This window comes from Phyllobates terribilis, unplaced genomic scaffold (genome assembly GCF_046119375.1).
Source record: "Phyllobates terribilis strain yellow unplaced genomic scaffold, ASM4611937v1 Scaffold_4__5_contigs__length_816908805, whole genome shotgun sequence".
In the NCBI taxonomy this organism is placed as follows: Eukaryota; Metazoa; Chordata; class Amphibia; order Anura; family Dendrobatidae; genus Phyllobates; species Phyllobates terribilis.
The window spans coordinates 119,746,152-119,771,482 of NW_027362764.1; the positions used below are offsets into that span (position 1 = coordinate 119,746,152).

Here is a 25,331-nt window from a genome sequence, read left to right on the forward strand (position 1 = left end):
TGTTCAATGATAAGAAAGGTGTTTTTATGGCCTGCGTACTAGAATTTGAGGTGCATTACATTTGTAACTGCATATCAACCATATAATATAAATTGACATCCGAAACTATAATGATACCTTCAGTGCCTATAATAGAGAAACCTCAAAACCTTAGAGCAAGTATGTCAGATTGATAACGAAGGACCATGAAAACAGATAAGTGCATTAAAGAACATGGTGTCATTATACTTTCCAAGCTACAAAGCTACAAAAAATGTTGGGTATTCAAAATAGATTTGAAGAAGAGGAGAATAGTACTTGTCAGTCACTGATGAAAAGAGGATTGAAGCTGCTCAGTTCATTCAATCCCTTTGTAGAGCAAGTTGAAAAAAGAGAAGAGGGTACTGTGTAAGTGGGGCAGAAATCAAGTGCTTAAGATCTAAGAGCAAAATGTACTCTTACACATAACGTTAGGAGAATATTACAAAATTTTACAAATGGACCCTGATGCCTTGTCATTCCCACATACAGATGATATCACAATCATAATATTATGCTATTACTTTAGATATGAAAAGAGCACAACATTTTTTAGTTGTTTTACCTTCTTTAGTGTACACACATTACATAGGTGTATTCACTATAAGTAATAGTGTGGGTGGAGATGCATTTCTGGCATAAGACACTTTTAATGAATTTAATGGACGGGTATAGCCTCACCCTGTCCCGCTACCCGCTCTTCTCCAGCTTTTCCCCAGCTCTGTCAATTTAGTCAGAGCTGCTAAAAACTAGCGTGAAAATGGCAGAAGTTACAAAATTCTTGAGCAACTCTGGGTTGTGCAAAAATTTGGGGACTTTTCAAAGCGTTTTACTCTGGTTTTCTTTCTTAAAACCTTTGATGAACTGGTCCCAAAGGGTCTGCTAATATTCCAAAACCAATACTACGCTTATGATCTTCTTGTATGGGAACTCTCCCCATTTTGGACAATAGGACTGAGGAGCAGTAGATTTCTAAGCCCACTGAAGTGTATTGCTGCATTGGTTGAAGTAAAAAATTACCACTTGAAACCTCTGCCGCTTTAGAGACATTGCTCCTGTCCTTATCATATTGGAAGTCATGATGTCTCATCCATCATTCACATGACTTCTACTGACAATCACTGACTTCAGTGGCCATATTCCATTGTCAGGACTTTTGCTGTCCTTCTGTGGATTAACCACTAGTGGCTGCTATTGTTCACTTTGATAACTGTGTTGCATTTCCACTCCCTACCACTGGAGGCTGCTGTTGTGTTCTGCAATCACCCTTAACTCTTTACTAAGATGGCAGCTTCTGAACCTGTGGAAGCCATCTTGTTTTCTGTTTGGGCTTACTTAAAGGGGTATTCCCATCTCCAAGATCCTATCCCAATATATAGTAGGTGTAATAAAACCAAATACCTCTAATTTGAAATGTAGTACAGTTTTTCTGATTTGCTATGTCTCTTTCTTCATGTGCAGGCATTGTAGGACCTTAGGTATCCATGGTTATGACCACTGATATAGTGACAGTTAGTTAGCTAGCTGCTAGTGGTCATAAGCATGGATACATAAAGTCCCACAATGCCTGCACATGATGAAAGAGATATTGTGAATCAGAAAAACTATAATACATTTCTAATTGGAGGTATTTGCTAACATTATTATTATTATTATTATACCTAATACATATTGGGATAGGATCCTGGAGATGGGAATACCCCTTTAAAGCCACATGGAACATTCACTCATTGCTTGAGTATTGTGTCTAGCTATTTGTCTAGTTCTAGTCTCCAGCTCCTGAGAATTGTCTTACCCTGACTTCTCTCCGAATTGTTTCCCATACCTCCTATTGCTACCTTTAAGGACTTCCACTACCACTGCTTGCTGTACCCTGCTAGGGGTCCTCCAGCCAGTGGATTCCAGTCTTGTTTCCATAGTATCATTACATCCAGGCATTCAAGCATCACTGCCAGTCGTTTACCCATAAGCTTATTAATTGCAGGAAATTTTGCATATTTTTCTATTTTATAGGAAATATAATCATGTCATATCTTCCCAGTATGCCATAATTAGGAATTTGGGGCTAATAGTGGATCTCTTAACATAAACCCTCTCCATTAGTTAAAACATTGTATTGAGAGCTGCACAGTTTTACCTCATTGGGTATCATGCATGGCTTCGTATTATCCAAAATGGACAACCCCTGTGAATAGCATAGGCACAGAACCGCTGTACAGATTTGATGTTTGTTTTTTTTAATGATTGCAATTCCTGACAAACACATTAATTGTAAAGACGCTCTGAACAGCACAGCACTTACAACAAAACAATACATATTTTCCACATAATTACACCGCTAATATCAGACAAGAAGCATGTTCCCTCTTGTAAACAACCATGAGCATTTTACTTGCATGATTCATTTTTAAATAGATCAGGCAAAGAGGAAAATTACTTAAAAACACAAGGCTTAATGGCAAAAAGACACTTCATATTTCAAAACTCTGCTCTGTAATACACTGAGAAAATAGGGTGCGCAAAGTCGTGAGGATCTAACTCAAACTGACATGTTTGATTAAGGGATAAATTGCAACAGAAGTTGGATTTTTTATTAATATAACCCAGTAGGACTTGAGCGACTATCTAAATCCTGCTCAACAGAAAAGACATTTAGACAGTTCTTAATTTTGAGGAATGAATAGAAATCTAATCTTTAAAAATATATTCAGCATGATACAGAATAAAATTAAATATTTATCTTTCCTCTGGTTACTGTTACGACTGTGTCCAACAAGATGGAGAAATTTGTTTTTTTTTAAAGAATGAATTCTGTGCAATTTTTTTGTCCTGAAACTCATCAGTCATTTGTCATTTACTTGGTTTTTCAATACGTTTGATATTGTGGTGACCACCTAAGGCAAGATTCAGACCACTTATGAGTCTTCATTAATGACTCCATCTGTGACTTCTATCTGAATCTCCAAAAAAACAGACGTTCCCCTACAGAGGCAATGATTTTACTTAGACAAATGTAGTCCAAAACATAAAACATGTTTCGGACTCCCTTTGCCTAAATGAATTCCAGGCTTGTCTGAATCCCATTTTTCACGGATTCTTAAAGACATCCCCAATGATGTGATGACTGGGGATTGAGATGTGGTTTGGACTCAGCATAAAGTCATAGAATCAGAGAATGTTAGAGATGGAAGGGACCTCCAGGGACCTCATGTCCAAACCATCTCAGACAGATGTCTGTCTAGCCTCTGAAGATGTCCATTGAAGGAGAACTCACCGCCTCTCGTGGCCGCCTGTTCCACTTATTGATCACCCTCACTGTCAAAAAGTTTTTCCTAAGATCTAATCTGTATCTTCTCCCTTTCAGTTTCATCCCATTGCTTCTTGTGTTTCCATGTGCAAATGAGAATAAGGATGATCCCTCTACACTGTGATCTGTATGCATCCAAGCATATTAGGGCCCAGTACAACTTTCAAATAACCTGTATGGAGATGTCATACACCTACTGATTTCTTGCTACTGTACAAATGTTTCCACCCTTCCCCTTCCTGTTGGTTCAAAGTATAATAAAATGAGTGCCACAAACTGACCAATTTTGAAAAAATCATTAGTATTAATGAATAACCAGAGAACGATCCTGTTAGGGGGAGCAGTTGCAGACAACTTTATTTAATGGAACGCAACCGACCCCGGGGTCCGCGATGCAGCCTAGAGGACTGCTGCCGAACACTTCCCGGGTGGAAAGGCAAACGACAACTAAAAGATAAACCCTTCCGTGTTAACTACACACCGGACAGGGTATAGCGGTACGCTCAATCTCCGTTTAGTGCACGGAGGAGAGAGCGACCGGCGACGCACCTAACAAATATCTTAGCCCTTCGTGTTAACGCACACGGAAGGGTAAGACGGTTCGCACAATCTCCAAGAACCGCAGGGAGACGTGCGTCCGTGGGAACAGCAGTAGCCCTGTCTTTGATACAGACGCTACGCTATGGGGATTGGCGCTAAAGCGGTTCACACAATCTCCAAGAACCGCAGGGAGACGTGTGACCGGACTATGAGCAGTAGCCCTGTCTTCGGTACGGGGCGCTACGCTATAGGAGACGGCGCTAGCGTGCGGGTAATTCCCGCCGGGTAATCGAGCACTCAGCCGGCGTGCTACCGGACTGAGCAAACCCGCTCTATTTAGCTCACAGGCGGCTCGGGGTGTAAGGCGAACCCCCTGGTTAGAGCCAGTCAGCGAGGCGAAGCTACCTGCCTAGCTAAAGCTATGGCTCTTTGAGCCCGGCCTGCCTAACTAAAGCTATGGCTCTTTGAGCCCAGAGTAAGCGTGCACACCAAACAGCTAGCTCATATGATCTGAGCGCGCCGCCATGTTTGTGGGCGGGCCTTTTAAAGACTAAGCCCTGCCCAGCGACGCGCTATTGGTGACGTTACCCATGAACCAATCAGGGAGTGCCAGGTCACCGAGTCAGGTGGGTGCCAACCCACCAATCATGATCCGCCAGGTCACGGACATGCTCAGTGCGGCGAATCCTGGACTTAGACTCCACGAGCACTGTCTCCCTCTGCAGCCTATGCTTAACACTGCTGGGCACAAATGCCTGGGAGACAATCTGCAGGGCTCATGGAACAGCTAGGCGTTGGGACTGACAACAATGCTGAGCAGTATCAGCCCCACCTGGAATGGGAGACCACAGAAGGTCCTGGACCCATTTTGAATCCAGCCCCAGACCGACGCCTAACAGATCCTGGCACAGGATCGAAAACAAATTAGTTCTGCCAGTATATATATTTTTTCTTGTTATATTGTTTCTCCTACCACTGCTTTAATCCAGGTATTAATTGTTACCACCAATAAAAGTGGCTGTAGCAACAGTGCCTAGTGGCTCTTCTTTTTTGTCTCTGTTTGCATTCCCTTTCCACTTGGCTTGAAGTATCCTTTTAGTATTTTTACACCACTCCCTGCCAGCTCCAAAAACGTTTTAGAAAAGTTTGCAGAACTAGATTGGGACAGGGCATGGCTAAACTTGCATGACTAAATCATGATCATTTCTGTCACTGAAATGGTGTAAATTCTTCCTGACTGGAGTAGCAATACCGGCAGTGGCTTACAGTCTTCAAGGAAGCGCCAAATTAATTACGGCTATGTTCAAAAGTCCAGTAGTCATCCATTGGAACGGATCCAGCAGCAATCCGTTGTTAAAAAAAGTTATGCAGACACAACTTTTTTGTCCATCTAAAAAAAACTAATTTCAACTGAATCGTTTTCTTTTCAACATTACATAAAGTTGCTTAGCGCAAGTTGAGACAGAATTGTGGTACATTTATCTTACCAAATCTAGTTGAAAATATAATATGAAATACTGAGACAAAATTGGTATTGTGAGTTTGCATTAAGTTTGACAGGAAATTTGCCAAATTTTGGTGCATTTTGTCGCAAATTATAAAGTAAGCCAAAGACGGGGTGGTGTACAGTGGTTCATGGTGAATGGTAGATTTTTACACATCTTTATTGTCTAAAGTGTCTAAAAATGTTCTGAATTTATCATTCAACATGAACCGCTGTGGAAGTTTTCCACATCTTTAAATTGTCTACTCTAGTCAATATAGATGTTTTCGGACGACAGTCTAATGTTTATGGGTGCCCCAGGCAATTGATTATCAAGGTAGTTAAGGATCTGGCATTTCTGTTTTCGGACAGCCGATTGCTTTGTTTTCCCCGGGATAAGCTGCAACCAAACATGTCTGTCGATGGCTCGATCAAGGAAGACACAGGAGTGCTCAGCTGAATAAGCACTTCTGTGTATGAGAGAACAAGCCGAAATGGCTGCCAGCTGAGCTATTGTTTGGCCAACAGTCCTCTAATATGTATGGTAGGCTTAAAGGGGATATCTGGGACTTTCTGAAAAAACAAAAAAATGTTGCTATCTACCTTACTGTTGTGCACAGCTCCATTCTTTCTTGGCACAGAGTGGTCATAGACCGCTCCTGCCGACGATTCAACTGCCTCTGCTGACGTCATATCGACAGAGCAGCAGAATCTTTTTGTCTCCGCTCTGTTGACAGGGCAGGACTTCTGATGTCATTCTGATTGACAGCCGGAATCTCCCTGCCTAACTGGGCGAGCCGACTGTCAATCAGAATGATGTCGGAAGTCCTGTCCCATCGACAGAGCAGGGCGGAAAGGAAGCCGCTGCTCTCAGAAGCAGCTGTATCGCCAGTAGGAGCAGTCTGTGACCACTCTGTGCTGCAGAGGAATGGTGCTGGTCACAACAGACAGGTAGGTTACCTGCCTGTTAGAGCTTAGGCGCATTTTTTGTTTTTCATAAAGTCCCAGATATACCCCTTAAGTTTACAATGTCTAAATTTGCACAGGCAATACCATGATAATGATAAGAACTCGTGGCTCGGCTCCACTAACCGATACTTCTAATTCATTATAAAAGGGTCTATTGTAAGAATATCAGGGAATTAGCAATAGTGGATCTAGGTATTGGGAGTCTGACTGTACACTGCAGCCGTTCCACATAGAATAAATGGATATAACAGGCCTCATAAATCCACATATCTAGCTGAGAATAAAACATTTCTGGGAAATAATTGTCAATTGCAATTAACTATGTGAATGAAGTAAATGATATGATTCAAATTTCCATGTCAAAGTCACTAGGGAAATATACGGTATGTCAGGGAAATCCTATTAAGTGTACAGTGCTTAAACCTCTCATCTCATAAGGCTTGGATCTAACAAAGTATATCCACATGAACCCATTTATTGCCGAGAAATGGCATGAGTGTGTCAAAGACTCTATCGTATTTATCAACAGATCATATTAAATAAGAACAAAAAAATGTACTATTTGGGTAAAATGGACGCGGGCAGCGCCAAATCATGATCTCAGAATGTTAGAGATCTCAGACCCATTGTAATCAGATGATCACCACGCAGGCTTCCAAATGGTAAGGATTTCTTCATGAAGCAGCCCTTCTAATTACTTTTCGAAAGTTTCCAAAATTGTAATATAAAATTGTGAATTGAACAGTTTTGACTATGCAGCATGTAGCAAATGAATTAAAAACCATGTCCATTCTGTATTATGTCTCCATGGCAATGCTGATAATGAGTAAAATAGGGTCAGCCGTACCCTTCTATGTTTACAGTCACATCTTACAAGGCAGTAAAACTTCACTCTTCCTGCAATCTTACAATGTTTAGCGGTTATTGTACTCATTAATGAGCTTTTACACTGCTCTAATATGCTGAACGCTGTAAAACCATTTATATAAAGTTCCATTTGCAAATCAATAAAACTCAGTGCAGAACAAAATACACAGTTGTATACGAAGTCTCGAAATAAATGGAGAAACTCCTATGAATTTTGGAGATTCTCATTGGAGTTATAAATTAGGGAGTCAGATCGTAAGGGGTTGTCCATAGGATAATTAATCAATATGGTCAAACACTTGGCAACCCCACTAGTCAGCTGAAATTCGCTCTGCAGGGGCTGGATATAAGCGATGTACAGAACAGAACTCAGCAGCCCCACACATTGTTTTCTGGTCATTTCTTACTACTCATCAAAGGATATGTTAAGCGTAGAGTAAAGGTAAGGAAGGACAAATCTGTAACTATCAGGACAGTGACTTGACTCATACCACGTTGCCCACACCAAGAAGAATGGCCGACAGCACCAGGTTCAATGATATGCCCGTTCCACGCCCCAAGGAACCAACGTGGAACATATAGACAAAAGGAACAAAGGAACAGCGTCCACTCCAGAGTGATGAATATTAATCTTGTTTATTCCGCCATCAAAATCGTACAACGTTTCGACCACTTGCTGGTCTTCATCAAGTTGGCATCTAGGAGTTTGTTCTATTGTAAGTTTTTATTTTTTCCTTGATACTTTCCAAAAGATAGTAGATGTCTCACTTGAATTTATAATTGTCTTGTCTTTGACTTCTTACTGCCTTGAGTTTGATATCTACATTATAGAACTTTATCCATCCTACCTAACTCATATAGTTCTTGACTTAAAGAGAAGTCACAGTAACATCTTCATAACCATTCAGGATTTTCTTTTTACTTTTTCTATTTGAAATAATCTTCTAGAGTTTCCTAAATTATTCCTCTATAGAACACAGTTGGGTGAGGAATAAATGTAAGGGCTTCAAATGCTATATTCCGCATAGATGTTCATACATATAGCCAGAGAATTACTTTTAGCTTAGGAAATAATGCACAAGATGTTTTATGAAAGCCACCCTGCTGGTTTCCACACATTTACATCAAAGCACTTTAGAAGCTGATTAGCGTTTATTACTGAGGGATGCCACTTACTTGACACAAACATATCTCACAATTAGACTAGACATTGTAAACTCGAAACCAAAACTTAGACGCAATTTTTTTTTCAAGAATCATCTGTCTACTATATAGACAAAACCAAAGAAAAAAAAACAAAATGAGCATATACCATGTAGTAAATGATTAAGTAAATAGTAATAGTACATGTAAATAACATAGGGTACTTAGTTAACACTATTTTGATCAAAAAAGTGTAACAGCTATCCCACCGCGACAAGGTGTACCCAATTGGAATGGTTGGGTACACCTTGTCGTGGTGGGATGGATTTTTTTTTTCACTTTTTTTATCAAAACATTATTAACTAAGTACCCTATGCTATTTACATGTACTATTACTATTTACTTATTTACTTACAACAGGGTATATCCTCATTTTGTTTTGTTTTTCTTGGGTTTTGTCTGTGTAATGGCCATGGTGTGAACGTGCGCCTATACATTGCACATATACTAACTTATGCTCTGGCTCATTTCTTTGGTTTTGTTGTCTACTATGCAGAGTATTTTTCTTTGTCCTGGTTGTATAGATCTAGTAGAAACCCTACAACTAAATGTCCACTACAAGTAAACAATATAAACAGGGCTTCTGTAATTCAACTCATGAAACTTAATAAAAAGGAGATTTCTAAAATAATCTATCCCATAAATCAGTTGATTGGTGCGGATCCAACTTCAGAAACTCCCATCTATCAGCAGGTATCACTTGAGGAAGCAATGACTGGCCAAACATTTTGGAAGTATCATATTTGTAAATGTAGTATTAGATGTGTTTATAGCCATTTAAATAAATGATCAATTATAGGCAACATAGATGGATCCGGTCCATCAGAATGACTTTCCTTTCAGGAAGGGATTGTAAGTGAGCGACCTCATGTATGATATTCCATATGTCCTAATATGTGACCATCGATCATCTGATGGCACAGCTTATTACATTGTGTAGTCACCGTAAATGACATTGCAACTTTTCCCCATTCACTTGTATACGAGAGAGCTTGCACCACCCTTCACGACCACGACACAATGTATGAGGCCATGCTATTTCTAATGAGCTGTGGCCGCTCCAATCAGCTGATTGGTGGATCTGATATTGATGATATATCTAAAGACGAGGTCATCAATATTAAAGTCTTGGAAAATCCCTTTAATTATTTTCAAGGTCACATTACCCTTAAAACATAATGTTTTATTAGATATACATTAAAACTCTTATGTTCCACAAAAACATACCTTGTTGGATACTTCATCTGTTCCTCCATCTATCACTTAGCCTCCTGATGAACCTTTATGGTGAAACGTGTCGGGGTCATACTGGCGAAATGATAAGCAACCATGAACTATCTGACTTGAGTTGATAGAGGAACTATTGCATTGCTGCGCACACTATAGGCTAATTCACCTGTTATCTGTCTTTTGCTCCCTGCTTCCTGTGGTTACAGTATATAATTGGACCCACACTTTTTCAGGGACAGCCATCGTCGAGAGTGGGTGCCATTTGTCGTCTATTCTTTAGGGTGTCAATTATTGATGAGCGATCGTGGTTGTTTAACCTTTTTACTGAGCATTCTCGGGTGCCTACCGAGTATCTTCGGCGTGCTCGTATATTATGTTAGAGTCCCTGCGTCTGCATGATTTACAGCTGTAAGACAGCCTCAACACATGCAGGGATTGCCTATTTGTTAGAGAATCCTCGCATGTGTTCAGGCTGTCTTACAGCTGTAAATCATGTGTAGCACCCTGAGGATTCGGCTGCTACAGGGGTATTGCACCTCAACCCAGAGGTGTGATATTCCACTCCCGGGTAAGGAAGGAGTGTGGAACTGAGCTCAGATAGACTGCATGCACTACATACATCCCATTCCAGAGGAGCAGGCCGACGGTACTCCCACTTAGAAATGTGCAGGTACAACCGAGCCTGTTCCTGGCTGGAGTGGGAGGGGGGTGGTACATCCCATGTAGTGTAGGGGCAGATAGGGGGAGCAGTCTGGGTAGTGATAGGAGCTCATTGGGTGCTGGTCACCTGAGCTCACACATAGAGGGATATATAAGGAGGGCACCAACTTAGATCAGGGTCAGACGCTGAGAACAAGTCAGTTGGAGAGGAGAGAGAAGGAAACAGCAGCCCTGGAGAGAGAGAGAGTGGAGCAGAGAAAGACCCAGAGGGGGAAGACTGAAGGGACCCAAGAACCCAAATTAGAGCACCGGGTGAGGAGTCAGCAAGAGGGTACCGGAACCCAAGCTGGTGGGGGCAAAGACATTCCCCAGCCAGAGACCGGAGACCGTGGGCAGTGTCTGTCACGGTCACCCACCACATTCACCCCGAAGGCACACCACATGAAGGGTCAGGGAACCCAGGGCCAAGGGTGTCCCAAAAGAAGGCCCGAGGGAGCTGGACCTAGGTGAATCACTGGTGGGGACGGCTGAAGAAAGGACAGAGGGAGAGCTCAGGGCCACGCTCTGGACTTGTTTGGGGGTTGGCCGGATCCAGGACCTGGTGGACGCAGCACGGCTCGGGTGGTCACTAGCAGCTGGAGTGACCAGTACAACATCAGCAGTAAGTAAACACCCTTAACTGCACAACCCGAGTCTGTCTTCATTGCCGGCTGCATCGCACCACCACAACCCCCATCCTCTGCGCCTGTCCCCTCTGAGGCTATACCCCTCCCGTTGGGGGTTATCTCACCAAGCTGCGCACCCACCATCAGCCTCAGCGGACCCTGCAGCAGCGGCGGCCACAGTGACCGCATCACAACGGGTGGCGTAGTCGACACAAAAGAACTTTAGTAACATCTGTAAAGCTGCCACATAACACTGAGCTTGACGCCCTGGGCACGGGACCGGGTCACAGCCGCTCGGAGACTACAACCCCCCCATCTGATCCGGTGCCGGGTATTCCCCTCAAAAAGGAATATGTCCCAGGGGGCGCGTCAACTTTGGCGTAGTCGGCAGGATTACGTGCCCGCAACACCCGGGTACTGCGTGCCTGAAGAAAAGTGCAAGTTTACCTCAGAAAGAAGTCTCCCGCCGGTTCCGGGGGGTCCACGCCATCGGACTCCATCACCAGTCGTTTCCCGCCGATTGTCTGCCATTTCCAACTTGTTCCCGCCATCTGCAGAGTTTCCCGCCACTGGGCGACGCTTCCCGCCAAAACCGCAGATTTCCCGCCTTGGAAGAGCGGCGGACGCCATTATGGGCGTGCCAAAGGAGGGCAAGAGGCCACTTCCCATCGTGGGCCAGGACAGAAAATGGCGCCAAAAGTGGAAACCGCCTCCACCAACAGAGACAGTGATGCTGGAGGTGTCTGTCAGCGTGAAAGAACTCCCCCTGGAGCTGACAGTCACCGAGTTGCCCCGGGACCGCCCTCGAAGTGGGAGGAGACGAAAGAGAAGAGAAAAGATGGGTGTCGCTTGGAGCAGTCTGGAGCGAGCGCACCCGGAGGCAAGAGGTCTAACAAGGAGTAGCGGAGGAGCTCACCCGGAGATGGAGGGAAAGCAGAACAGCACCGGCCCGCTGGCCAGGAGTCTGCTAGAGACCGAGGAAGGAGGGCAGAGCAGCACCGGCCCGCTGGCCAGGAGCCTGCCGGAAGAAAAGCAGAGCAGCACCGACCCGATGGTCAGGAGCCTGCTAGAGTCCACAACCCCGCTAGGTCTAGCGGAGATCTTAGCGCAGCTTCCCCGAGACCGGGAGTGTGCACAGACTGCCCTGGAGGGCCTCGCAAGGAGGATGGCCCGGGTACAGCGCGAGATACTGGCGGAGTGGGGCCGGGAGATGACCCAGCAAGCAGAGACCAGTCAACGGAGCACGCTACCCTGGAAGAGGAAGCAGACCGCCTCTGAGGATGGCGCAGGAGGACCCAAGGCCGGAGACGGCGCCGAGGAGGGAGCCGAACGCATGGAGGCAGGTAAAGGGGACGCCTATACCCCAAGCCGTGACACCGCTTACCTGCCCCAGCTCCCCGTCGCAGAGCCCGAAAGTCCCCCTGCTGTGCCCGTAGCCGCTATGTCACCGCTATGGACTAGGCCCCGACCGGAAGCCGCCGCAGCGACCCCTGTGACGTCACGCGCCCCGACCCGGAGCGTGACAAAGCAGGAAATACCACCAGCCTGGTCGCAAGGCCTAGTACCCCCGGGCGCCGCATCACCAACAGCGCCCCCTACCTCCGCGGAGCCTCCGGCCTGGCCGCAAGGCCAGGTAGCCCAGGGTGCCGCCGTCCTATCGGTGCCCTTCACCTTCCAGGTGCCCCAGGCCTGGCCGCAAGGCCTGGGCAACCCGGGCGCCACCACCACCGCGCCCGCGCCCGCAATACCAAGGGTGCCACACCTGGGGGAGGACTTGTTCAGCCAGCTCACATGGCCGGACGGGTCTGAAGTTACAACCAGTTATAAGCAAAGAGCAGGAGGAAGACGCCGTTGAGTGCGGCAGAGCAGTGATGTAAATAGTTACCCGATCGGGGTATAAAGAAACTGTTGCTACATATATATAGTCCCCGTTGGGACCAGCCGAGTGAACTGTTTACCCGTTAACCCCTTCATCCTACAGGCTGAGGACTGTGAGCAGCCATTCCCTACCCTCTACCTGGCCGAGGACTGAGAGCGGCCAACTTTCAACTTCCCCTGTATATAGTTGCGCGTCCTAAAGCGCCCCCTACCGGTTTTATAAGAAAACCAGATTTTTCTAAGAGACTGTCGCACTTTTCCCGGACACACGTTGCACAGTGTCCGGAGGAGGAACCAGAGACAAGAGAAGTCTACGAGAATGTTTATATAAAAAGTTTTATATATATATAATGTTTATATGTTTTATATGTTCATATAAAAATTTTGTATGTTTTGGTGTTTTATGTCTTACAGCCCGAGGACGTGCTGTGATTTACCAGGGGGGAATGTAGCACCCTGAGGATTCGGCTGCTACAGGGGTATTGCACCTCAACCCAGAGGTGTGATATTCCACTCCCGGGTAAGGAAGGAGTGTGGAACTGAGCTCAGATAGACTGCATGCACTACATACATCCCATTCCAGAGGAGCAGGCCGACGGTACTCCCACTTAGAAATGTGCAGGTACAACCGAGCCTGTTCCTGGCTGGAGTGGGAGGGGGGTGGTACATCCCATGTAGTGTAGGGGCAGATAGGGGGAGCAGTCTGGGTAGTGATAGGAGCTCATTGGGTGCTGGTCACCTGAGCTCACACATAGAGGGATATATAAGGAGGGCACCAACTTAGATCAGGGTCAGACGCTGAGAACAAGTCAGTTGGAGAGGAGAGAGAAGGAAACAGCAGCCCTGGAGAGAGAGAGAGTGGAGCAGAGAAAGACCCAGAGGGGGAAGACTGAAGGGACCCAAGAACCCAAATTAGAGCACCGGGTGAGGAGTCAGCAAGAGGGTACCGGAACCCAAGCTGGTGGGGGCAAAGACATTCCCCAGCCAGAGACCGGAGACCGTGGGCAGTGTCTGTCACGGTCACCCACCACATTCACCCCGAAGGCACACCACATGAAGGGTCAGGGAACCCAGGGCCAAGGGTGTCCCAAAAGAAGGCCCGAGGGAGCTGGACCTAGGTGAATCACTGGTGGGGACGGCTGAAGAAAGGACAGAGGGAGAGCTCAGGGCCACGCTCTGGACTTGTTTGGGGGTTGGCCGGATCCAGGACCTGGTGGACGCAGCACGGCTCGGGTGGTCACTAGCAGCTGGAGTGACCAGTACAACATCAGCAGTAAGTAAACACCCTTAACTGCACAACCCGAGTCTGTCTTCATTGCCGGCTGCATCGCACCACCACAACCCCCATCCTCTGCGCCTGTCCCCTCTGAGGCTATACCCCTCCCGTTGGGGGTTATCTCACCAAGCTGCGCACCCACCATCAGCCTCAGCGGACCCTGCAGCAGCGGCGGCCACAGTGACCGCATCACAACGGGTGGCGTAGTCGACACAAAAGAACTTTAGTAACATCTGTAAAGCTGCCACATAACACTGAGCTTGACGCCCTGGGCACGGGACCGGGTCACAGCCGCTCGGAGACTACAACCCCCCCATCTGATCCGGTGCCGGGTATTCCCCTCAAAAAGGAATATGTCCCAGGGGGCGCGTCACATGCAGACGCAGGAACTCGAACATAATATAAGAGCACGCTGAAGATACTTGGTAAGCACCTGAGTATGCTCGGTGAAAGGGTTAAAAGAGCTCGCTCGCTCATCACTAGTGCCAACCTCTGCGGCAAGATAGTGATTTGACATAGGGAATTTTGGTAGGGACATCCAGAGACTGTTCAAACTATCGTCACCATACTATAGGGCCCATGGTCACCTTCCTACTGGTTTTTAATCTTTTTTGTGTTTTGTGGCACATAATGGTTTTAATATATATCTAATAAAACATTAGGTTTTAGGGGTTCTATATGATATTCCCACTTTTGATGAACCTCACGTACTCATTTTTTCTGACTACTCAAAGTCACATTACATACAGTGCCATGAATTTATTAGACGTAGCAAAGCTCAGAGAGTTGAGTTTCTCATTAGGTATAAATTGACGTAAATCATCTTGATGTGCCATCGGTGGCTCTCCATGGGATTATAGGTAAACTTCATCTGTTATCATTGCTTAGTAAACTACCAGACACATGATGGCGCCCCAGAGATTTACTGACAAATTCAGCTCTTCTGTATTTCAATATGATATAATATGTATTTTTTGTACGTTCTTCCGCAAGCACGTACCAACCCATTTCTTTATTATTTCATCTTTCTGCATGATGTCTCCACTCAGTTTAATAGTGAATGACAAGCATCAACAGCTGTCAAATCATCACACATTGACAAGTCATAAGGTAAAAATGGATGAAAAAGATTTTTTTTTCCACTCCGCAATGATTTTACTTAAGCTGCATTCATACATAAGAAATACATGTAATTTGCCTCGCCTGGATTACTTCCAGATACTTTGTGGACTGAATAATGTACATCTGTACTAAAATAGATTTTACTCTATTGAAATAACAGTGCGCTCAAGCAATGGCTATTAGGAACTGTCAATAGTGTTCAGTTATCTTTCACAGGTAAAAGACTGTTGTCCAAGAAGATGATGATTTGAGGGATTGTAGAAATTGCTCAGGAAGTTTAAAATGGAAGGCAGAGCTTTGTAAGACTCGAGAGACTGCAGACAATTGCTGCTTCACAATTCTCAGATCTACTTGATGCCAAGTATGCTACCTAATAGCAACCATCCATAAAGGAGCTCTCCAATTTAGAAAGTCCAATGTTCAATTCCCTATTAAGAAATTCTGAAGGGGTCCTCTGATCAGCAATCTCATCTCTTGGACAAAAGTGAAGACCGGTCACAAAAGTGGAGGACTTCTCCTGTCCTGCATTTCAAAGGCAACCCATTATTTTATCTAGGCATTGTGCTATGCTTAAAGAGGTTTTCCCATTTCCCAGATCCTATCCCAATATGTAGTAGGTGTAAAAATAATAATAATATTAGCAAATACCTTCTATTAGAAATGTAGTATAGTTTCAATTCGCTATGTCACTTACCCCATGTGCAGGGCATTGCAGTAGCTTAGGTATCCATGGTTACGACCACTCATATAATGACTGTTAGTTGGTTGTTAGTGGTCATAACCTTGGATACCTATGATACAGCAATGCCCTGCACATGGGGTAAGTGACATAGCGAATCAAAACTTTACTACATTTCTAATAGAAGGTATTTGCTAATATTATTACATCTACTACATATTGGGATAGGATCTTGGAGATGGGAATACCCCTTAAATTACCCTGGTGGTAGTGCTGCAGAGATGTTGTCTACTACTGCTAGATTTCCTCACAACTAACAGCTGATCATTCTGTGTCCCAGCATGGGAAATATTTTGCATTCCTATAAATTCAAGGCACCCTTGCAACAGATATTGTCCAAAGCTGAGAACCTATTGAAAAGAACAGGCAATACCTTTCTAAATTGTACATTAGAAAGTAGCATCTGAGGGATTTTCCTTAAATGGAATCTACCATTAGAAAAAGACCAATTGTTTAAATCACGTTTGTGTTACATTTATTTCTTTTAATTTAGCAATAATTTTTTTCACATCGTGATTTTTAATAGAATAACAAAGTCAGTAATCTTGCCGTTTTTACACTGGCAACTTGGGCTTTTTCAGATTTTACTTCCTGTCCTTTCAGGAAGAGTTTTCAGAAGGCTCATTATCAGCAGAGGCAGGATTACAATGACAGGTCATAACTGATAACAGAGGATCCACCAATGCCGATAGGTAATATCACAGCTGACCCTGCTTCTCTTCCTTTCACAATGACCTTTGAATATGCTTCAATACAAAATATAGAGTCGAGGGCTGTCCACTGACCATTGTGGCTATGTACATGTGTTGTTTCCTGAAACTACAAGGAAGTCTAAAAAAGCCCCAGTGGTCAGTTTGAAAATTGCAATATTGTATTTTTTCTATTTTTAATATAGATTATTATATGTAAAAAAAAAAAAAAACAACCTTAAAAAAATACAATTAACTCAAAAAATGATCTAAACAATAGATAATTTTTAGATAATAGCTACCTTTTAAAGGGGTTGACCACTACTTTGATACTGATGATCGGTGAGAGTTTCATTGAGTACGGGCTGCTCCCGAGTAATGTAACTCAACTCCTATGCACTTGATTTATCATAGTCACCTAGTGTCTTACTAAGTACATAGAAAGTCTGATTACCAATATAGTTTCTGACATTTCCATGTACAGGACTAACTGGGAAGGGGTTCCTTAATGATGGAGCTGTACAACTGGTGTAAACCATCAGGTCTGCTTGAAAGTACTTCTAATTAGAAACGAGCTTGTTTGTAAATAAGAGAAACCCAAGTATGTGATGATGACTCCATGGTTTACTGCAGCTGCACAGTCTGGAAGCAACTACAGATAAAGTATATATTCACCAGATGCCATCGGAGCTGGCAGGTGATGATGCATCTCGGGCTATGGTATGTCAATCTATCTATCTATCGATCTATCTATCTATCTACATACAGTGTCTGATCTATTGCACTAAATACCCTATAATAATTCTACAACATCATATTTGGAGGACCTTTATGCTGAGCATTGTATAAACCATTAACATGTCTGTTAGTATTGAAAATATTTCACTATGCTATATGAGAGGTTTACATCACTGCGGTGGGCGCCTGGTTTATTTACATCCAACATTTTAAGAGTTAACTAAAACAACATTCCTTGGTAATATACACTAATTCAACTTAGTTTATACAGTTACTTATCAGGAAGTTCTAGCAGCAATATAATATATAATGTATAATACTACATCCCTCTGAGCTGTGTTCCTAAGCTTACACCATTTCCTTTGTACATTAGTATACATTTTGCTTATTTGTTTTATTATATTAGTATACAAAGGTACATATTGTCGCATCACAATTCCACTGAGTAAAACAATAAATTAAAAAATGTATTTAGATAGATAAGAAATAGCAAAAAAAAAGGAAAAGTACAAAAACAATTAAGGCCGGACGAGATCTTATAGAAGGTAAATATTTACAAAACAAACTTTACTTTATCTAAAACCATGTGGAATATTATATAGTAGGGAAGCACCAGAAACTCTCAGGTAATACTTCCTGTTATAAAAAGGATAAAGAAGAAGAAAAGAGACAATGGAATAGAGATAGCAGTCCCATGTCGGCATCACTATGGGTCACATGGATATACGGCAAGTCACCACTACAGCAAAGCAAACAAAGACCACTAAAGCATCAGCTATAGAGTGACAGAGAGTACTGTTAGATTAGTTGAGAGTACTTTTTCATTATAACTTAATTTTGGCAAATTTTTTAATTTGTGGGACAAACTTTTTAAAGTTTAGTCTTAAGCACCAAAGTCAAAGAGGTGTGTTTCCCCCTATGCTTTTTCCTTGACTATTAGGACAATTCCCCATTTTCTCGTTTGCTAACATTTAAGCTAGGATGACCTGTTTTAAACTATATGATAGTATGTAGTCGTAGTAAGTGTTTATGATGGTATATTAGAAATATTCACAAAATGGATAGTGCCATAATTAGGGCTGACCTGAGTTAAAGATCAAGAGTTGCAATGTCCAGAAAGATTGCAGCATTGTTAAATAGCCATATCTATATCACTTAAGATAGAAGGTGAATAAAGAAAATGGTGTCATATTGTGTCTTTATGTGCCCTAATAATCGTCACAAGGATTTAAGCAATCAACTGAAAAAAAGTCTATCTCATAAAAATTTTAGTAAGTGCCGAGGCTCTCATGACTGCATACAAGAACCGATACAGTTTAAAAATGTTGCCATCGCATGTGAAATCACTAAACATCTATATCATTATACTATTCACCTAATGTCACATCTCCACCCAGACTTGCTCTAGACCTGCTCCAGGGATATCTGCCTCTTTTGAAAGGTGACGCCCACCGAGTGATGGAGATGGAGATGTCATGGCTAGAGATGCGTTAACCTGAACTGTAAAGTTCGGGGCTCGCATCGGACACCTAGTGTCTGGTGCTCAACTCCGAACATGGACTTTTCCTGTAAGTCCGTTTTACAGTTCGGAGAGGAGAGAGAGTGAGAATCAAAGAGAGAGAGATTTTCCAGCTCCAAAGTTCGGGTCCCCATTGATTTATATGGGGTTTGGGTTCTGGTTCAAGTTTTGATACAGTTCTGGTACCCGATCCGAACTTTGGGCTAAAGTTCAGTTGAACCTGTATCAGACGAACCCAAACTTACACAGGTCTGCTTATCCCTAGTCATGGCCAATATCTCAGGGCAGCACAGATGTTCTTCTGCCAGAGATAGTGGTGTGGCTGGGACCTGAGGTTCCAGAAGCTCAGCAGGTGTAATCAGCTCCCTGTTATGGCCAATTTCACAGTACCACACCCTACTTAAACTCTCTGCATTCTGCTGGAAGTTACAGATATTGTGCCTGGATAACTCCCTGGACTATGATGCTATTACTTATTGGGGGTACTCTAATCTTGACTCTGCTTGTGACCCTAGCTACTGTAAGTCTGCCTCTGCAATCCTCATGATCCTGACCTTAGCCTGTTTGACTAATTTTTGACTGATCTTTTAGCATTCAACCTCGGCTGTTCCCTTGACTATGGTTTTGTCTCATGATTCTGCTCCAGGTCCTGTCCCTCCAGTTACTGATCTGACTAGTTGGACTACTAATGCCTCAGACTCGCTCCTCCGGCCAGCAGGTACTCCACTGATGCAACTCAGGGGACCCTGCAGTAAGTCTATATACCTGCATAGACGTTAAAGGATGAATACCGGAGCTCCTCCGAGATCTGGAAAATGAAGTGGTCAGAGCCAGGTCTGTCTGACGTAGTCTTTTTAATCTGACGGCCACAGCCAGACATTACACCTAATCGCACAATGATAGTGAGACCACTCCTTATTAATGTTATAGCCATATAGGAGGCATAGTCACCACAATGCTCCAACTATAAGTGAGGTAAAGTCAAGAAATCTCCAAAAGCTACAGTGACTTATTAGTAATTGATACAGCCTGTGAAATGTCTAGCCTAATATACAGAATATAAATCATGTTTTCTGTATTCCTATAATGTATTCCCATCCAAGAGTGTGATAGCATCATTATTGATGTTGGAAACAAAATATATTGGATTCAGCAGACCTGTAGCATGTTGTAGACGTCGAGGAATATTGATCCTACAGCACCAGGTAGAGAGTACGCTAATTTGTAGTCCAGTCAACGACTACATGTATTTAAAGGGGTTTCCCGAACAACATGATATGGCCGTGATTAAAGAAGACAAAGCATATAGACGTTTATGTGTGTTTATAAAGATAGGACATGAAGTGTACATTGACAATGCGGATAATAATAGTGGGGGTGGTGGGGATGTTTCCTTACTGCTATCTTGTCCATTGAAGCTGAAGACTTATAAATAAGTAAATATAAAGTGTATATATATATATATATATATATATATATATATATATATATATATATAGATGATACATGGTCATAGGAATATTTATTTTTACTTAAATACATGTATTTTGGACTACAATCATTTTCGTCATTGCTTTTCATTAAAGAATCTGGCGTTTACAGACTTTTGGTATGCGTGTTGTTAGCTGATTAATGAGTTAACTGAAAATCTGTCAGTGAGCTTGTTCTGAAAGGAAAGTTTGTAACTCTTTGATCTCTCTTTTTTCTGTGCTCCCCTGAGCTGATTTATAACCCCAAAGTTCTACTCAACGTTGATGTAATCTGTGGTCATAAATCAACTGAAAAGAGCTCAGTAAAAGAAAGATAAAAGAGTTACAAAGACTCTTTTCAGAACAATCTCTTTAACGGATTCTTTGCTCATTCTACATCCAACAATAGACAGTGCAATACAAAGGCTTTTGATGAAACCAAAAAATGATCTTTAGCCCAAATACATGTATTTAAGTAAAAAAAGCCCTGCTCTTGGGGGTGTCCATATCATTTAAAGGATTTTTCTGCTTTCAGAAATCCCCTGTCCTTAGTTGTAGCTTGTTTAAATAAACAACAAATTGGGCCTTACTTACCCTTCCCTGGGTCCAGCATTGAGTCTCTGCTGCTGCTTCTGGTGTTTGTTATTGCCTGTAGTGCTGACATCACTAGAGACTCACTAGAGACCATCAGTGAGCTCAGCAGTTCTGAACGCCATGTGCCGTCTACTCAGGTAGAGGGGCTGAGCTCACTGTTTGGTTGCTGTCCACATGACTTTAGTCCTGTGTAGAACAGGCAAGAAAGCTTGTAAAAGAACTTCAACATGACGTTTCAAGGATGGAGCGAGACTGCCATCTACTGGACAGATACAGTCAAGCGGAACCAAAATATGCAAGGGAAGTTGCAGGGAGAGCAAGTTCAGACGCTGGACCCGATCAGGTAACTTCCAGGAAGGAGTTTCGGGAGATAAGAGGCCAGCGAGCCAAACCTGAGGGGTCTTTGGCGCTAAGCAGCAGAAAGGAGCAGACGTGCTCCCTGTGTCCTGAGAAACCCCACGTGACAGGCCAAATCCAGAGGCCTGAGAGGTGCTCCAGCCGGGCACCGGTAAAAGAGCTCCGGATCCCTCACAGTTGTGACCCGAGTGCTGTGCCTGCTGAGGAGACTAGGAACCTGATCACGGTGCTGAGTGAGTTCGCGGAACCCGATGTCGCCCGCCGACAGACAAGGCCTGGACCCCCCTATCCAAGGCTCGAGAGACTGCCTCCAACAGCCAAGCAGAGAGGAGTTGAGAGACGGTTGCCCCAGGAAAGTCACACCAGCGGAAGCAGAGGAGCTGCATACGTGAGCAGGGCCGTCACTTCCACTGTTCACCCACGGTACCGGGGACAATTGGGTTTAGGTACTCAGGTTGGGAGGGGAACGGTTGGGGCTAAAGTAGCACAAAGTGATCTAATTGAATTTATCCGGAAGAGACTCACGGTCTAGCGGGAATAACCGGTGACCCCCGCTAGGGCCAAATGCACAGTTAAAGAACTTGTGTGGTGCTTCTCATGCTTGAGGGCATCACCTTACTTTAAGAGACTGCGCCTTATTTTAAGAGACTGCGCCTTACTTTAAGAGACTGCGCCTTACTTTAAGAGACTGCACCTTACTTTGAGAAATTTCGTATTTTGCTGATATTTCAAACCACTGTTCATTACCCTTGTTGCTAATCCCTTGTTTCAGTATACCTGTTGTATAAAACTGTTTACAAACATCTCTGACTGTTCTCGCCTTGTGTCTCTGTGCGTTGCATTCCGGCACCTGCTTTACATTTGCACACAATAGCAGACAGAGGAAGCAGCAGAGGAGGCTCAGATCTGGGCTCGGGGAGGGTGAGTAAAGCTCAGTTTGTATTTTTAAAGAGACTATACCTGGGGACAGGGGATTTGTGGAAATAGAAAATGCCTTTAAATAACATGGACACCTTCAAGAGCATTTTTACTTAACTGCATGTATTTTTAAAAATGTTGACTATTTGCCTTCTACATCCTTTCTGCTGGCTGTAGAATGTGCTTTCTCACAATTATTCTTCAGGAGCAAACTAAAACCTCCTTGCCGGGGTGGTGCGCTCCTGCACAAGCAGAATTGTCGTGCCGCCAGACCGAACTGTTTATTCTCTAATGTTTCAAGCAGAGGCCATTTAGCTCATTAGTACTGAATCTGGCCAGCATCAGAGCAGCACTTACAAGCTCTATTGGAAAGAACTTGTAAGCACTGTGCTCATTACCTAGGAGACTGGTCACCACTGAAAAACTTCAGTAATGGCCAGTACCTAGTCAACAAGGAGTAAATTATAGAACTAAAAAGAAAATTGCAAAATTGCTTTTTACAAGCGCTTTGTAATTTTCAACATGTATGAAGACGAGAATGACACTTTAATGGACAACTGACACCGACAGTAGGAAACTAAAGCATGGTTTATACTTTGTTATATTGTGTATGCCTTAAAAACCCTATCAATATTTCCCAGCACCCCTCCCAAAAAGCTAAAGTCTTTCTTCCGAGATTATAATCATATTGATCTAAAACTTGCACGTATTGTTCATAGATACAATGCAATAAAATCAGCATAGAACTATTTTGTACAATCCCCTTTAATAAGTTGTATTTACACCAATTAGGTAAAATGACCTGAAGACAATTGGACGCGAGTAAGAGCGGCTAAACCTATAAAATAAGGAGAGCTACAGGATGACTCCCTAGGAGGACTGGACGAGTACAATAAGTGACACGAGCAGCTGCTTCTGAACTCGGATTTCCAGTTACTGTACAGCAGTTTTCTTCAAGCAAAACTTATTTCCATAGTCATTTTCCCTTTAAGAGGAACAATTCCACATGACAAGTTAATGTGCTCAGGTACTTGAGTGAGTACATTTTTCTGGCATAACCTCTGGATTATGCACAATGAATGCCATCCTAAAATAGATTTAATAGGTATGTCTACATTGTGTTTAACAGAAGAAACACAGTGGAATACTGTTACATTCACTTAAGTCAGGCTCCCAAGTGTTGCAAGAGAAAAGCTTTTTGATGTAGCTCAGTTTTATACCTTTTGCATAGCTGCACATACAATTTACTAATTCATATTGTAATGCAAATTTCATATACCCACACATCGTGGTACAAGTGCAGCCTGGCATTGTTAAAAAAAAAAGTGCCAAAAGTCCATTATCACAGTATTGATCTCAGCCTTTGATTATTATACTCAGCCTTTTATTTTATTAACCACATGAAAAGATAAATAAACATGATGATGTCTAATATGACAAAACATTGAAGAGCTTGCTCAGAACGTTGCTCAGTTTGTCATTTGTTTCAGAGTGACCACAACTTTGCAGTCCTACGTAAAACCTAGATAACACAAGCTCAGCTCTTCTACCTCTGCTACGACCGATACTTTAGGAGAAGAATAGGATATCCAATGCATAATACATTTTCCATCTTTTCCAAACAACATTATACACTTGTTTTTCTGTTGATCAATACATTGTATCAAGTATCAAGAAACTGGACTACAGAATAAATCCCTGACCTAAAGAATATTCTCCGACTCTCGTCTTAGATTCCTTTAACTATTGATTGCAACGGGGACAATTATTTACCATAATGAAATAAGAGAATCTTTTGCTCTTTAGGGAAACGTTTATGTCTCTCTGGAGAAAGCAACGAAAGGAAATTGCTGATTCCCTGAACTGTCGGCTGCTTTAAATCTTAGCAGCTTGTGGATGGCAGAGAGGTGAGTATATGTCCTATCTCCAATCACGTTTGCAACTGCAACTCCAAAAGTTTACAAGGCAGCACCTCTAGTAAATGGAGAGCGCCAGGTACTAATGAGGAAGGTGGCAAGCTCCAGACTTCTCATCCCCCCCCTATGTGCATATGTTATGCAGAGCATTGGATGAATCCCTGTCTATGTTGCATTCAAATTCTTCACTGGGAAACTAGTTACAAAAGCCATTCAGCAACTTCCAAAATCCCATCCGTGACTCCCAGCCCCCCTCTTGAAGAATGTATATAAGGAAACGCAAGAAAGCTTAATTATCCTGCCTGCTATTCAGTAGCTATACATAATTGATGGGAAAAAAAAAAAAAAAGGCAATCTGTTAAAAATAGCAAACTCTAAAACTGCAGAGCTCCGGAGCAGAGCGTAAAGCACAGAGTGACTCAGGTGGTACGCTAGCTTTATCCGGTGCATGTCATTCTGAACATTTCCCACGTAATAAAAGAAAGATCACATTGGTATTACCTGCTCTTGCTGCTGCTGCGATTTCCCTGAAGAATTCTGTTCCTTAGCTGTGGTCATGATCACCCTACTTGTACCCACCGCAGTAGTCTATGTGATGTTATCGTCTGGTTTAAATGCCCCAAAGCCAACGAGTAAGAGTTACTATTCCATCACAACAATCACCAGTCGATTTCAATGCGTATTAAAAAAGGAACCCATGCAAGGAAACGGAAACACAAAATAATACAAGTCAGGGGAGATTAAAAGATGCAAGGCTCTTTACAATTAGCAACAGCCGCTGCATCACAGAAGCAATGATAACTGCTTGGCAACCTGCTACTGGCAGCAGCATAGCTTGGAGACAACCTAGCGATGTAGCCCCCCTCCTGCTTTCCCTTCCTCTACTCCACCTCCTCCTCTTTCCCTAGTCAGGCTCACAGAGCATGCACCAGCCCGCAGCCCTGCCAGCAGAAAGGTAGCAGCACAGCCTTTCCCTTGTAGGACCGTTTCGCTGTCAGGGAGAGATCCAGATGTAAGGCACGGCCTCATTGGTTGCTCCGGAATAGGACAGAGTTTAAGGCTACAACGTGCAATGTGCTTGTGAATTTTTTCTGTGCCGTTTTATCACCCAGAGCCCAAAAACGTCAAGTCGCAAAACCGAGCAGAGGATGAAATGTTCATCAAATCATGTGCA

The 25,331-nt window shown here is 43.3% G+C and overlaps 1 protein-coding gene across 4 annotated transcripts in view; it reads right to left on the reverse strand.

Moving 5' to 3' along the window:
• Positions 1-25,331, reverse strand: part of DPP6 (dipeptidyl peptidase like 6) — a 2,068,973-nt gene that overhangs the window by 1,105,140 nt on the left and 938,502 nt on the right. The window contains exon 1 of one of the 4 annotated variants that reach the window (XM_073677703.1): positions 24,659-25,161. The exons of the other annotated variants lie outside the window; for them this stretch is intronic. Coding sequence (XP_073533804.1) covers positions 24,659-24,715 — 57 coding nt within the window. The 5' untranslated portion in view covers positions 24,716-25,161. Of the gene's footprint in view, positions 1-24,658; positions 25,162-25,331 lie in introns of those variants that run through there. 4 annotated transcript variants of the gene reach the window in all.